At 38.1% G+C, this 14,127-nt stretch overlaps 1 protein-coding gene across 21 annotated transcripts in view; it reads left to right on the plus strand.

Moving 5' to 3' along the window:
• Window positions 1-14,127, plus strand: part of ELAVL2 (ELAV like RNA binding protein 2) — a 106,251-nt gene that overhangs the window by 44,804 nt on the left and 47,320 nt on the right. For 6 of the 21 annotated variants that reach the window (XM_074570257.1, XM_074570254.1, XM_074570261.1 and 3 more), the window contains 3 exons: window positions 4,666-4,758; window positions 5,579-5,669; window positions 8,092-8,332. In XM_074570257.1, coding sequence (XP_074426358.1) covers window positions 5,598-5,669; window positions 8,092-8,332 — 313 coding nt within the window. In that variant the 5' untranslated portion in view covers window positions 4,666-4,758; window positions 5,579-5,597. Of the gene's footprint in view, window positions 1-3,764; window positions 3,790-4,660; window positions 4,763-5,578; window positions 5,670-8,091; window positions 8,333-14,127 lie in introns of all 21 variants that reach the window. The other 15 variants (XM_074570271.1, XM_074570272.1, XM_074570269.1 and 12 more) reach the window with 9 other exon arrangements.

A 14,127-nucleotide genomic window follows, 5' to 3' on the forward strand; every position in this document is an offset into this window, starting at 1 on the left:
GTTGATGCTCTCTTTCTCAGGGAAAAAGTTGTTATGTTGGTAGAAGTAGTTATGTGTCTAAATTGACCTGAATAATGAGGAACATAAAAATGATTTTACTTTATTGGAGTCTCACTTGAACAGATCACTTGACAGAATGCAGGTATTTGTTTTGTTTACAGAAGTCTATTAGAGTTGATATTTCTAGTATGATTTCTAAGATAACTTGAATTACCCTGTACATTTCCCTCCCTTTACCACAGCTGACAAGGTAGTTAGTAGCTGCAGTTGCTCGAAGAGCTCCTGCATGGTCTCTGGATTACTCCATTGTCAAGCAATGTCTTCACTTTGTTGTTCATGTATTGTTTTTTCAGAACTGCTTGCAAATCTTTATGCTGGCTTCTTTCCTAATACACTAGTAGCATTAGTGCCGCATTGCTTAGAGCACCCCACAGGTTCTTAGTTGTTTTACAGGAATGCCAAGTGTTTCTGAAAGCGTTGCATACTGTGTGGAGACACTTTTTTAATCCGTGTATTCATTTTTAGTGTTCCCTATAAATTTCTACATTCAGTAGGTAACTTGCCCTTTCTTCCTTCTATCCTTTTAGTGCAGTCACCAGGACTATTAAGGTTTTTTCCTGATAGCAGAATTCATTCCTGTACTGATGGCTATTTCTTATTTAGGTGTCTGCAGTTGTCCACTTGTCTTATTTCCTACCTGGAATGGGCAAGTCTATCTATCTATCTTCATCTTTGCTAAAAGCTTCTGCAGATTAACTTTTGTGGCACCAGTCACAAGAATGAAAATGCTTTTGCTTACATCCCATATGACTATTTTTTTCATATTCATCTTCCCATCTCTTCACTCACTTTCTCACCATGCCTTTGAGGTCAAGGTGTAGAAGTGTAAGTGGTATTGTTCAGTGATTCATACAAGAGCCAGTGTGAAATGGTTTCCCTCGTAACCTGTCACCTTAGGGAGGCTATGTAGTTGGGTTTTATTGTTGCGTAGGACTCCTCTGCTTTCTGGTCTTACACTTGCCTGTGTTTACGTTAGTAACTTTCTAAGTTACTTGGAAAATTTCGAGGTGACCCTATCAGAAATTAGTTTTAAGCTTTCTGTCAGGTTTTTTTGGTCTTTGATCAGTATTGTATCACAAAGTTCTTCCTCGTAACTATGGATAAATCAAGAGATACTCTTATTGGTTGGTTCTCTTGGGCTGAGTGAGTTTTCTTCTGGAGCAGTGCCCTAATCTAGTTCGTGCCACAGGTTTTTTCAATAGTGTAATGGAGGAAATGACACAAATGAATGGACATGCATAAAAATGAGGGCTGCTAATGGAGAAATGCTTGTTTATGCTGTTATAACAGTGAAAACACAGACGAAGAAGTCAGCGTGTTTTAGCCTGTTTGTGCAGACTCAGAAAGCACAATATGTGCTATTAAAGTGCGGACATCAGAGTAACCATCAGGCTCTCCTTGACAACTATCCTTCCTACAAGAAAACTGAAAGAATGAGTAGTGTTTTGTTCTGACAAGCAAGGCTGTTGACTGAAGAGGTGCCCTCTAGGCCTGTATGTGCTTTTATCCATAAAGAAGTTTGGGCTCTTCTAGCAGCCTATATATTAGTTTTTGCATATGTTGGCTTCATCAGCCTCCATGATCTCTTACTGTACAGCTTTTTTAAGAATGCACAAATTAATGCTGCTTTCATGCAGGCTCATAAGATATTTGACTATTTGAAGAAAGAGACCTTCAAATCAACACTCTAGTAAAAATAAAAATTAGTAAAGAGGAAGCATTAAGAATTACAGCTATTCAAAGTACAAACAACTATGCATTTAAATATTTTTTTGGAACTGTTAAAATTTCTTGCTGAATTCTGTTTTTTAAAGCAAAATTCAGCATCTAGGTTATGTCAGGGCTATTGCCTTTCACTGAGCCCTCAATGCTTTTTTTTTTTAAGATGTTTAGCAACACTTCACGCAGACAGCAAACAGCTTATCCTTGCTAAATGACCTTCATTACCTGTTGTGAGTCAAAGTAGGTGGTACAAATTATTTGTAAAACACACTGAGCATTTAAATTTAAAAAAAAGAATAATTTTTTACAAGCTCATACTAAAGTTCTGGTTTAGACCTTCATATCTGGAAGATACAAAGGATGTTGTACTCAGCTGTGGGGTTCTGATTGTTCTGCTAGATGGTATTGTGAAAACAAAACCTAACATCTGCTTATCCAAATAGCAACATGTGATAATTGTTACATGCTTCCATTGTACTGTCTATACCCAACAGGAAAAAGGGACAAATAATGAATTTTAAAGCATGTTCTAAAAGCCTCCTGGTGTGTAAGTCTTCAGGAGGTTCTTCATGAGTGTGTTTAGGATCTCCTAGGATTTTATCAAGAGCATTGTATCATCAGTGACCCTTGAGGCTGGAAGCATCTCAGGGTGCAACTTCAGTTGCCTCTGAACAGTGGTAACCTGTTGGAGGAGGCAGAGATGCTGAATATTTGGTGTCTGGCCACTTAGATTCTGTGTGCTTATTTTTCTGTAATTGCCTTTATATAATAATACTATTTAGAAGTATATAGCTTAACAAGGGCAAACATCTGTGCAGTGATTTTTTTTTATGTGGTATCTATAAATAGTAGTAAATTCTGTGTATAAAACCTGTGTGAAATAACTTTTTTCCTCAATGACAGGGATGCACAGGTATGAATCAAAACAGGTGGTAGAAAGGCATTAGCCAGAAGTGTGATGTACTAAAGGTTTCTCCCTAACATATACACCTGAGGTGGTAAGTGGTTGAAGGCTTTTCTGTTTTGTCAGCTCACCTTGCTTCTGCCTCAGCACTGCCAGCATCCAGTCTCAGCTTCCATTTTCACCTGAACATGAGCAGTAAAGTATGGTACATACCAAAATACCTGTTTTGCAGGGAAAATTAGTAGATCACTGTGACTATGGTTTTGCTGGTCTACCTCTTGCTAGCTCTGCTTTATTTTCAAAAGGTCTCATAAAAATCTACTGTTATGGTCAAAACTGTTCTATAGCAACCAGAACTAATCACACAAACCGAATGGCTTTTTAACTCCTGATGTCTTTGGTCTTCAAAAAAAAAAAGCTTAGTTGCTTCTCTGCTAGGCAAACCTTACTCATGACTGGCTTGAACTGAAGCTATTCAGAAACTGGAATTCAGTTAATGCCACAAACAGTGTTTAAGAGTGTTTGGATTTATAATCTTAACTGTGCTTGGTGAATTAAAAGTAACCTTATTGAAAGGTAGATGGTTCCCAAGCACTTACAGTGTTAACAAAGGGAACCACTCACAGTTTGCTGAACTGAACAACTTTGTCTTTGGTTCTGCTTCCTTTCAGGACTGTGAAGAAAGAGCAGATTTCCTTTTCCAGCTTCACTTACTTGTTCTCTTCTTAATCTGATTGTATTTTAAGACAAACTTGCATTTCTTCAAGAGGCATAGAGCCCTGTTTCCTGAACTTACTAATTTCCTAGGTTTTTTTGAATGCAGTAATTGCTGAGTTATTTCAATAATACAAAGTGTAATACTGTCTTTGTGAGGCTAGTAGTCAAAAACTATATTAACTCTTCTTAATGATACCTCGTGATCCTTCAGTAGCTCAGTATTTTAAAACTTTTTTGGAGACTGTTTACAGCTCAAATTCTATGTTAATGTGCCATTTTAATTTTAAAGTACACTGTTTAGGCTGGAAACTGATTTTTAAAAAAAACCACTTTTTTTAATTTGGCTGTATCTTTTTTTCAGGTCAGTTAAAAGTGCAAGTAAAAGGGTAAGAACTCTAGTTTTTCAGACTAGATGTAAAAGAGCATTCTGTACAGCTTTGAAAGTAATAAAAATGGTAAAAAATTCGGTAGAGCAAAACTTGTTTTTGAAACATAGTGGTATAGTAGTTAGAGAACTGACTTGTCATACATTGATGCAAGTACTTTGTGGAACTCCTTAGTGAAGATAGGTGTGTTATGCAAAGTGGAAATACTTCAGACGAGATGTTCTTTGTTTTTTTGAGAAGTGCTGTAATGCTCAAAGGCACAGTGAAGTCTGTGCAGCGAGCATACTGAAGTCCTGTACACACAGGTAAGCTGTCCTAATGGAGTTCTCCGTCTGCAGCCTGTTGCTCACAGGAAGCAAATCATCTATCAGGTCATGCTGCTCTGAGAGGCATAGAGATCCAAATATGTCATTTTATGCACACCGCTACAGTCTCTGTAGGACAGAGAATTTGTAGACTGCTGCTTTAATGCAATCTCCTTAATAAGGCTTATCTGGATTTAAAAGTCATCAGTTGAGAGTTCCATTTTTTCTTCATGTAATAAGCAGTTCATCAAACATATTTGCCTGTATACAGCGGAGAGCTTCTGAAATGCAGTTGTTAGCATTGGTTTTGGGTTGAGAGCAGAGAGAATTGCTTGCAAACTTGCAGCTGATACAAAAGCCTCAGTATTTTTCATAAAAAAGTTGATTAAAGGCATTTATTGACCTCAGAAAAAAAGACCGGACATGAAGTCAGCTAGCCATATTTTGACTTCAGTAGCAAACTGAAATGAGGACTTAGTTACACTGTTTTAATTGTTTTGAAGTATGTTTATAAACCCTGGATGCAGCAGCTTTCCAAAATCTGAGTCCTTGTTTTTTTTATCAAGTTTAGGCTTAACCTCATCTCCTAACCAGAGACAAGAAGGATCTCTTGTATTTACACCAGTCTCAAGCTGTGGCAACAGTCAGGAGTCTTCCTATTTGTGCAAGTATTGTGGTTACACTTAACATCTGGATTACTTGTAATCATCTGCAAATGGGCCATTAGTTTTTTTGGTATCCTCCTAGCACTGTTGAATTAAAATCCAGCTGGGTTTACAATGATATTTTATTTAAAAACAAACAACAATGTGCTTGGGGACAAAAATACCCTTTTGAAGAACTGTCTTGCATATTTTGCTCCAGTTATTCCGCTTGAGAAATTCTTGACTCTACTGCCGTTTGTATGTCCAGTGGTACTCTTAAAAAGCTATTGCAAGGAAACTTACTGGATACCATCTGTGCAAGATTTCAATTTACTTAATTTTTAAAACCTAGGATTTTAAGAACAGACTGTTTTAGTAAAGCAGTTTGTTTTCTTGTGTATTTTTTTTGTGGGCTGGGAAAGGCATGTAAGGGGAGCTGTTTTTCAATGGTGCATGGTCATTTTATGTGCTAATGGAAAACTGACTCACTGCATTTTCTTCCTTTCATCATCCTTCAGTCTTGAAGACTTAATATGTTTTGTGGTATAGTTCCTTTTAGACATGGTGTGGTTCTGGAGGTAGTTTCCAGGATAGATGCAGGGGTAACTAGACTGCGTTATCTTTTAAATCTTACTAAAAATAAGTATCTAATTTCATGTAAGAAAAATAACTTCAGAACTGAATTTGGAAAGATTAGATTGGAATTGCCTCAAATCCAATTAAGCCACACTGCATGGACGTGCTGGGAATATAAATGCAATTATTGTAAATTTGTACAAATTGATTTGTTGCATTATCTTGCTAATCTAACATACGGTACTTTTTGTGTCCATATTGCAGACGGCAACTCCAAACTAACATGGCAGTCAGACTCTGTGATGTGGCTTCTCTGCTTAGAAGTGGTTCGTGGGCAGCAGAGCCTTGGACTGGGGTCTGTGGGATTTTTCTTAAATTCTGTAGGCTACTTTTTTCCATGTTAATAGTGCTGAGGCCATACCAAACTCTTTAATCTCCCATTTGAAACTTAACTCCCTTCTATCTTTTGTTATAGGCTGTAGGTTGTGTCCTTTTTCTGTGAGAGCCTAGAGCGCACTGGCGTACCATGACAACTTTTACAATGATATGGTGATTTCCTGTACAAATTATACTGCAGTGGCTTGCCTTTCTTCTAATGTCAATTAGATTTTAGTACTAATTCAAAATACCCGGTGGATAATTGAAGAGTAGCATTGTACTAAAATGGTTTTGGTATGGTCTGAATACTAAATTGCAGTAACTTTAAAAACTTGTATACTGTGTATTTATGATTACTATTTTAAAAGTATATTTACAAGTCTTATTCTAAAAAACTGTTTGAAAACTGTAAATTTATCTCTTAAACTATTTTTCTGGGTGGAAAATATTTAGTAACTGCTAAAGAAGTGCTTTGTGTTTTGTGAACGGTTGTATTCAACCTATCAATAGAATATGCATTATTTGTAAAACATATTAGTATCACTTTATTCAGAGCAGATGGTTCTATAGCTGAGAAATGCTGTAATTTCAGCACACACAGGCTACTGCAGCTGTTCACTTGAGTGTTGGCTTAGGATCTCATTCTTGCCACCTGAACATGAAAATAAATGTGCAATTAAGTGAGGATTGTTTGTTGTCTTTGCTAAATCCTGCTAATTTTGATCAATGAACACTTAAAATTTGAGGAAAAAAGAAAAAGAGGATGGGGAAAAAAATCAATCCTAGAGAGCCTCGGTCAGAGCACAGCATTTGTGGCTACTAACTCTTCCAGATACACTAGTGTTTTGAGAATTAATTTATCCTAATTGGGATCATCTATTTTGTCCTGTTTTCAGCAGGCTTGTTTCATCACAGTGCCAGGAGCAGGTTACCCCTTGCAGTTCATCACAAGGGAAGAAAATGCTGTTCCAGTTGTAGCTCCTCAGGAAAACTAGATCACATTTTTGTATTAAATATTCTTAACAGATTAATCATCCCTTTTTTGTGTTTTGTTGAACTAACCTCTTGGAAAATACTTCTGCATACAGAACATAGAAATGTGTTCTCAGGAATGTCTGAATTGTAGCTTAAGACACTCAACCCCTTTCACGTTTTTAGGAAATTCAGGTTTGTACTCCCTGAGTACAGTGTCCTAATCAGGTGTTTGGGTTTGCACTGATTGCATATGCTGCTTTGAACAGGACAGTTAGGACAGATAACCTCCAGAGGTCCTGACGCTACATTGTGATTTTACAGTAGGCTTTTTTGTGTGAGAACTCCTCCTAGAAATTTAAGTATGGTGTTGGATTTTTTTTTTAGTGAAACTTCCTGATGAGTCTTGCTTCTGTGTTGACGTTTATTACTGGAGAGTTAATTTATTGAATTTTTCTGTTGGATGTTGTCCTGTATAGTTGGTCTCAAACAGGGTAGGCTGCCTTTAGAAATTCACTATATTTACCAATTATTGCCCTTCAGTGACTGACTGAGATAGCAGAGAGCCTTTTGTACATGTGGTAGCTTATGGGCAAGTACTGAGACTTCTCCAAATGATTGTGGCTGTATCTAGCAATCATACAGTCAGTTACTTTGAGGTGGAACACAGCAGTTCCTGGAGTGGTGATCATTCCCTTATTTTGATGTCTAAAAGTAAATCAAGTTCAAACATCAAATTTAACTGTTTTCAGGGTGCAGGGGAGGGAAGAAGTGAGAGCCAGGAATTGTCAGTTTAATCAAATACAAACATTTGTAAACCTACTTCCAACCTGTGGTGACAGAATGTTGACATAGAGGTTATCAAGGAAGAGGTTGTTTTCCCTCCCCCTGCATTCATATATCTCAAAAGAATTTCATTAAATTACTAACCTTGCTTTCTTCTATTGCTTTTGAGAAATAGGCTCGGGCTACAGTTAACACCCACCTCTTTTTGAAAATAACCAAATACTATCACTTTAAAATCTACATTTCACATCATTTCAGTTATCAGTTGTAAGTTAATGTAACTGATTCCCTTTGCAACAGGCCAATTCTGCTTGGTAACTTCTATGATAGAAAGGCTGTGATGCCCTTAAATGAAGGGAATGGGGGAGGATGGAAACTAAGATTTGAGTGTTGACTTCGTTGAGGGAGGTCCTAAAAAATTGTAGTGACAACTTTATTTTCCTGTGAGTTTTGAAAGCATTACCTTGACTTACCAGTTAAAATGCTTCTCAACTGGTGGGATATTTTTGCACATAGAGGCAGTGTATGGCCCTGGCAATACCAATTCTGCATAGTGACAGGTCTTTTAGATTCTTGTCTGGACTGTCCTAATAGGTGGTGAGATGTGAATTTTGATGGTTCTTGTTTTCTTTGTTTTTCAGCAGGTGATTGCTGCCATGGAAACACAACTGTCTAATGGACCAACTTGTAATAACACAGCCCATGGTTCAAATACCATAAACAATTGCTCGTCACCAGTTGATTCTGGGAACACAGAAGACAGCAAGACCAATTTAATAGTCAACTACCTTCCACAGAACATGACACAAGAGGAGCTGAAGAGTCTGTTTGGCAGCATTGGTGAGATAGAATCCTGCAAGCTTGTCAGGGACAAAATAACAGGTATGCGGGTTTGGGATTTTCTGCATCTTTTAACTTTCCAAACAGTGGGCTGTCAGATGTTGTTCTGCAATTCTCTTAAATCATGGAATAAAGGCAGAAGAAACCAATGCTGATGTTGCTAGCCAGAAGGAACTTAAGTTCATCGTTACCTAGATTCTACACACAAAAAATTAAATGTGTCTGTATTTGCATTTCATCCAGGTTTGTATGAGTGCTGTAAATGCTAACAGGGCATTTAAATCTTAAGAGCTTTAGAGTCTTTGGAAAGAAGATTCAGATGTGGAAAAGCATATATTTATACAAGGTTTACTTGAGTTTTTATTCAACTCCATTGGAGTCATGACTTCATTAGCCCTAGTTGATGCATAACTTCCTTTTTCAGGGATGCAGGTAATCAAACTTGTACTTTTGGACAAAGTGGGCTTCATTTATTCAGCTTTGTAGGTCTTTGGGTAAAGCTGCTTTTGCATTGCAGCAGTTGAGTAATTTCTTCAGGATGCACACTTGAATCACTGTGCTGTCTGAGGGCACAAGTGCGAACTGCAGCATGATGCATTCTGGTAGTACTTGATTTTAGTAACAACTGGTGCACATGTTGCATGTATTTAGACCAGTTGTTTAACTTTTAGAGAACTACCAGATGGATGCTTGCACTTAAAAACAAGAATGAAAGGGTGGTTGGCAGAGTTCAGTTTATCTAATCTCCATTTCTCAACTCTAAGCTCTCAAATTAAAAAACATTGGTGTACCACTTATGTCGACATGTTATTAGTTTTGTTCAGAAATGTTGACTTTCGTACTTTATTCCCCGGTGTTTTTTTTTTCAAAGTCCTCAAATATCCAGCTTTCAAGAACACATCTTTAAGTTATGTTCTTGGTTGCAACTCTTGAATGTGCTAGCTAGCTTCTGTGTGTTTAAAACTACACCTCTTCAAGGCTGCATGTTCTCTGTGCTTTGGTTTAAGGGATGGAAGCTAATACTTTCCTATTACTGAAAGGTAGTGGCAGAACATGGACATTTTTCTCACAGTAAAAAACTTCCTTGTGACTCAGTGTTCCTTGACCAGTGACAGTTGGAAGTGGGAAGGCAAAAGCTTTAGTTGATGTGGGTTGCTTGTGGCTTCAGTCCCTCTACAGATGTTTGTGTTGATGGCTTGAGTATCTCCTGGAGAGATGTGTTTGCCAACTGTGTACGTGAATAGTGGAAGAAAAGGCCTGGAAAAAAAGGAAAAGGTCTTCAGGCAGCTCTGGCACCAACCCTAGGACTTGTCTTTGGCATGCAGCGCATGCGTTCTTCTCTTGTCCTGATGACATATTCACTCTTCTAGTGTGGCAGAAAGAAGTTATGCCACCTTTTCCCACATTGATGCAGATACTACTGTGTCATTGGTACAAGGATGATGTTTAAACAAGAATCTGTCAGCAAAAAGATACTACAGGGATTATTTCTTGTGTGTTTAGTTCAAGTACATCTGCACCTGCTGAGAGTAACCAGAGTGAACTAAGTTAGGGATCTCTTCTAAATTTGACCATCTAGTCTGCACAGTGAGACTGACTTTAACCTGTACCTTTTTTGAATAATATGAAGTAGTTTAGTTGCCACTGCTCATGTACCTGCATTCTGCTAATATACAATAGGGAAAATACTGATGTGACACTGAATAATCACCATCTTTTTTGAGAATGCTTTTTTCTGTCATTATTCTCTGCATGCTGGAGACAGTATTTGTGACTGTGTCCAAATAGATATTTACTTGTGCATGGTGTGATAATAACCTGTTACATACAAAGGGATGTTTTTGGCATTGGTTACTCTTGATTATAGGTCTTGGCTTCTGTCCTCTAGACAGTTTTGTTGCCCTGCACTTCTTTGTCCCCAGTCACAAGGTGCATTCTCAAGCCCTACTTCCGTGCAGTTCAGCTTTATACAACATCAGTCAGTTTTATGCTTGACTTCAGGTACTGCACAAAGTGGAAACTAAAGAGAAGGAGCAATGTCCATATTCAGGCCTGAAGAGAGGTGAGGCTATCCTTCTGAGGCTGCAATAATGGGATTTTTTTTTAAATCTCAGTGCTTTCTACTGACTGTTCTACACACAGTTTGTTAATTTCAAAGCAATTTGCCGCAAAACAAGGGGATCCTGCCTGAAGAGTATGACTTTTAAAAGATGACTGACAAAACATATGCTTCTGTCTTGGTGAATTCACTGGGCCATGCTTCATGGCTGTTCCTCATTTCAGTTGGTGATTGCTGGCAGCCTTACCTTTCCTGAGGTAGGGCTCAGTTAGTGGCACAAAATGAGTCAAGCTAAGAGACTGCTTAAAGCCCAACACTGACCTTTTGGCTTCTTTCTTATTGAGTAGTCTCTGTCTGACTTCTGAAGGTTGCTTTGCCTCCCTTTGGATCTGAATGATGAGCACTTCTTCCCATAGCAAGTGGCTTGCTCTTGAGCCATAAGGTAGTGGAATGGCTAAATCTGTAAAGTACCGTGCTTTCAGCATGGTAGGCTTGGCTGCTGAAGCTGCTGCTTTTAGTCCTTCTGGGCTGACCAAGCCTCAAAGCAATCTCTACGTTTCATTGTGAAGCATACCTAATGTGCTTAGGGATGCCAAAAAAACTAGACTGGGCTTGTGCCACACCTTGCTGTCTTCAGCTGAAGGCTGGTGGGTGCAGAAAACAAGCCTGTGTTCTCTATAGGTCATGACTTCAGTGCTTTGAAATAAAAAGTCTTTCACTTAGCGGTTTCCTGACCTGTTGTTCCAGCAGTGGAAAGATATAACTGGTTCTTGATCAGTTAGTGAGATGGCTATTCAAAGTGTTTATCTCTGTCTTGCAGATCTGAGTTCACATATTTAGCATTCCTTATTAAAGTTGCTTAAGGATTACATGCTTCTCCCAATTAAGAGGCTGCTGCAGGCACACAGAAGTGAGCCTCAAGGTCTTAATGATGGATGTGCAAATTGCCCACATCCTTAAATGATGGTTTTGATGTTTTATATACAGAAGCTTACATTGCTGCTAGTTGGTGTGAAAAGACTCCTTGCCTGGGACTTAACTGCAGACCTCTTGTTTGAAGGTATTATGTCTTCTGTATAGCATAAAGTGATGCCTAAAAGGGTCCTGAATTTAAATTACATCCTTAGTAGGTGAGAACTCCAGGGTTGGAATTATTGGAGATATAGTTGATGTTTCTCCTTTATCGGAGAGCAGATCATCTGCTTTGAGGCATACTTTCAGCTGCCAGCAAAAACATTGCATCAGTCTTGTTCCAAAAGGCTTTAGTATAAATGAGATTGAGAAAAGTGGTGTCTGACCTTATAGGTGCATTGGGAGCAATACTTCTGATTTAAGTAGCCTGGAGCGAGATTACCTTGTGTTGGTGGATGCTGGGGAGATGCTCTAGTTCCAGTCCTGTTCTTACTCATTTTCAGGTTTTCTACAGAGTTCTTGAAAAGCAAATTTTCCTTTTCTTTCTACAGCTCAGAACAGGGATTGTTACTAGGTTGCTTTGAAGGAAGAGATTTGGCATGCATTTCAGAATTATATTGGTTTAATTCTTGTCTTAAAGCAGTAATCTTTTCCATCTTAAATGAACTGTCATGAGTACTGCATACTTGGTGAATATCTTGAATTGATGAGAAATTTAGGGGAGTGTAGAAATTGAAATACACTTTTCATACAGGCTAAACTGCAAATGAGAATTGATATAGGGCAAAGCTTTGGTCTGTCTTTGACTGATTCAGGTTGGCCCATAACAGTATTGGATGCATCCTTCGTTTATGACACCCTGGAACTGAGCTGCCTGCCAAGCAGATTAGCCAGCTCCAGTATAGAAACACTAAGAAATCTGGTATTATCAGTATGGGTGAATGAAATTAAACATACAGGTGAACTATTTCTCAGAAGTGAAACATTTGATGAAGAAAAGAAATTCTAACCTATCTGTCCGTATTAGCACGCAGCGTCAGTGCCAGACCATACCTCGTTAATGTGATCCACTAGTGTAAATTTAAAGACATGAAGAAGTCTGCTACATACTGGGTCATGAAAGCCACATGTTGAAATTCAGAGGCATTAACAATGGCTACTACTGTCGTGACTCAAATACTTGTCAGAATATCCTGTGGATTTGCACTAAGTTATCTCCCACCCTGTTATTTAATACTCAGTCTGAGGTCAAATCTGCAACACTGAAGTGCATTTAATACTGCTAGTGCCCCAGTTCCTTGAAGCTGTCTGCACTCTTTAGGATTGCAGTGAGTTGAGCTTGAGGGTCTTGCTGCCTTTGGAAAACCTATTAGGAGGGAAGGGAGGCACCCTGGAGTTAATTTTTTAATATCGTGTGAGTACTCTGAAGCCCTGTTTCAAAAGGGCTGTTCTAGTAGTTTCAGTAATGCTTTTTTTCATGGTGTGGAATTTGTTAAAACAACATCTTAATTGTTTCAACCAGTGGTTCTAGTTCCATGCACTGTACTGTGAACACAAAGTTTATGTCCCTTACTGATTTTTACGTAAAGGTTTAGTAGTGAGGGAGGTAGGGAAGAAGGCTGAATTGCAGAAAGTTATTGCTGGTCATCTCCAAGCATGTGGTTGGTTCATGGGTACAACTTGCCATTGGGGCAACATTGGTAGGTGAAGTGAAGTTCACTTGCTCAATTAATGGAAAAACACTGAAAGTGCTCTCAGCAAGCATTAAAATAGCTAATTATTGTTCTGTTGTTCTACTGAAGGTAGAGAAATTAAACCTTGCTACTAATGAACATTTTAAAGGATGTTGAATGAGGGTCTGTTCTTCATGTGAGAATCCCATCAAGAGCAGCATCTGACAAGTGGGGCATGAATGTCACTTATCTTCACTTGCTAACAAGAGAATCTGGCTGGAATCAGTCATTGTGCCCAGATATTTTTAGAGTCTATGTTAACTCTCATATGTTTTTGACTAAGGTAGATGTATGTATATACAAGGTACGGAACTACCACATGAACTAATTATAGTTGTACAATAGGTGGGAGACGCTGGTCTCAACAAAGTACCATAATGGAATTCTTACCAGCTGCTCTAGGTAGCAGTTTAATTTAGCTTCTTAAGTGTTTCTACATATTTAAAAGCTGCAGATAACATTTTACTTAATTCAGTGTTGAACATGTGTAATTATAAAAATTAAGCTAAAAATACTTTAAATGTAAGAGAAGATGATAAAATGGGATAAAGTCTAATTGTCGAACTGCCCCAGTTCAAGCACTTAAAAGCGCAAACTTTCTGCTCATGCATGATAGATGGATTTGGCACCTGTTAAGAAAATGCAAGGGACAGCGGTAGCTACTACGTAAAAATGAACACTTTAGTGTGGCAAACTACGTTTTCTGGTCTTGAAACTTGAGTATGGGTAAAAACGGCAATGAATGTGGTGTCCTTACAAAGAAGACTGCACTTTTTTTTAGCACCCACTGTCATTAGTGCAGATTCAGTTGTACATGTAGAAGATAAATGCTTAGTTTTTGCATTGTGCTGATTTCAGGCCTTTGCTTCTTGGTTATTTACCCAGGAGTACTTACGGAGTTGTTAGCTAAACTGACACTTTGTGGAATTGAAATGAGACTCTTAATTTCAGAGAGCAGCTGAAATCAGACGTCGTAAATTTGTGAGAATTCCTTAGTTTTCTTGGCTTCAAAGCTGTTGTGCTCTTCTCCTGTTATAATAATTATATGCTCATAAAATTAACTTTCTTTAAAAGAGAACATTTTTGTTGATAGGTCAGTTTTTCTTGTCTTTTTAACAGAATGCGTTTAAACT

The sequence above is a fragment of the Larus michahellis genome, chromosome Z (genome assembly GCF_964199755.1).
Source record: "Larus michahellis chromosome Z, bLarMic1.1, whole genome shotgun sequence".
Lineage (NCBI taxonomy): Eukaryota > Metazoa > Chordata > Aves > Charadriiformes > Laridae > Larus > Larus michahellis.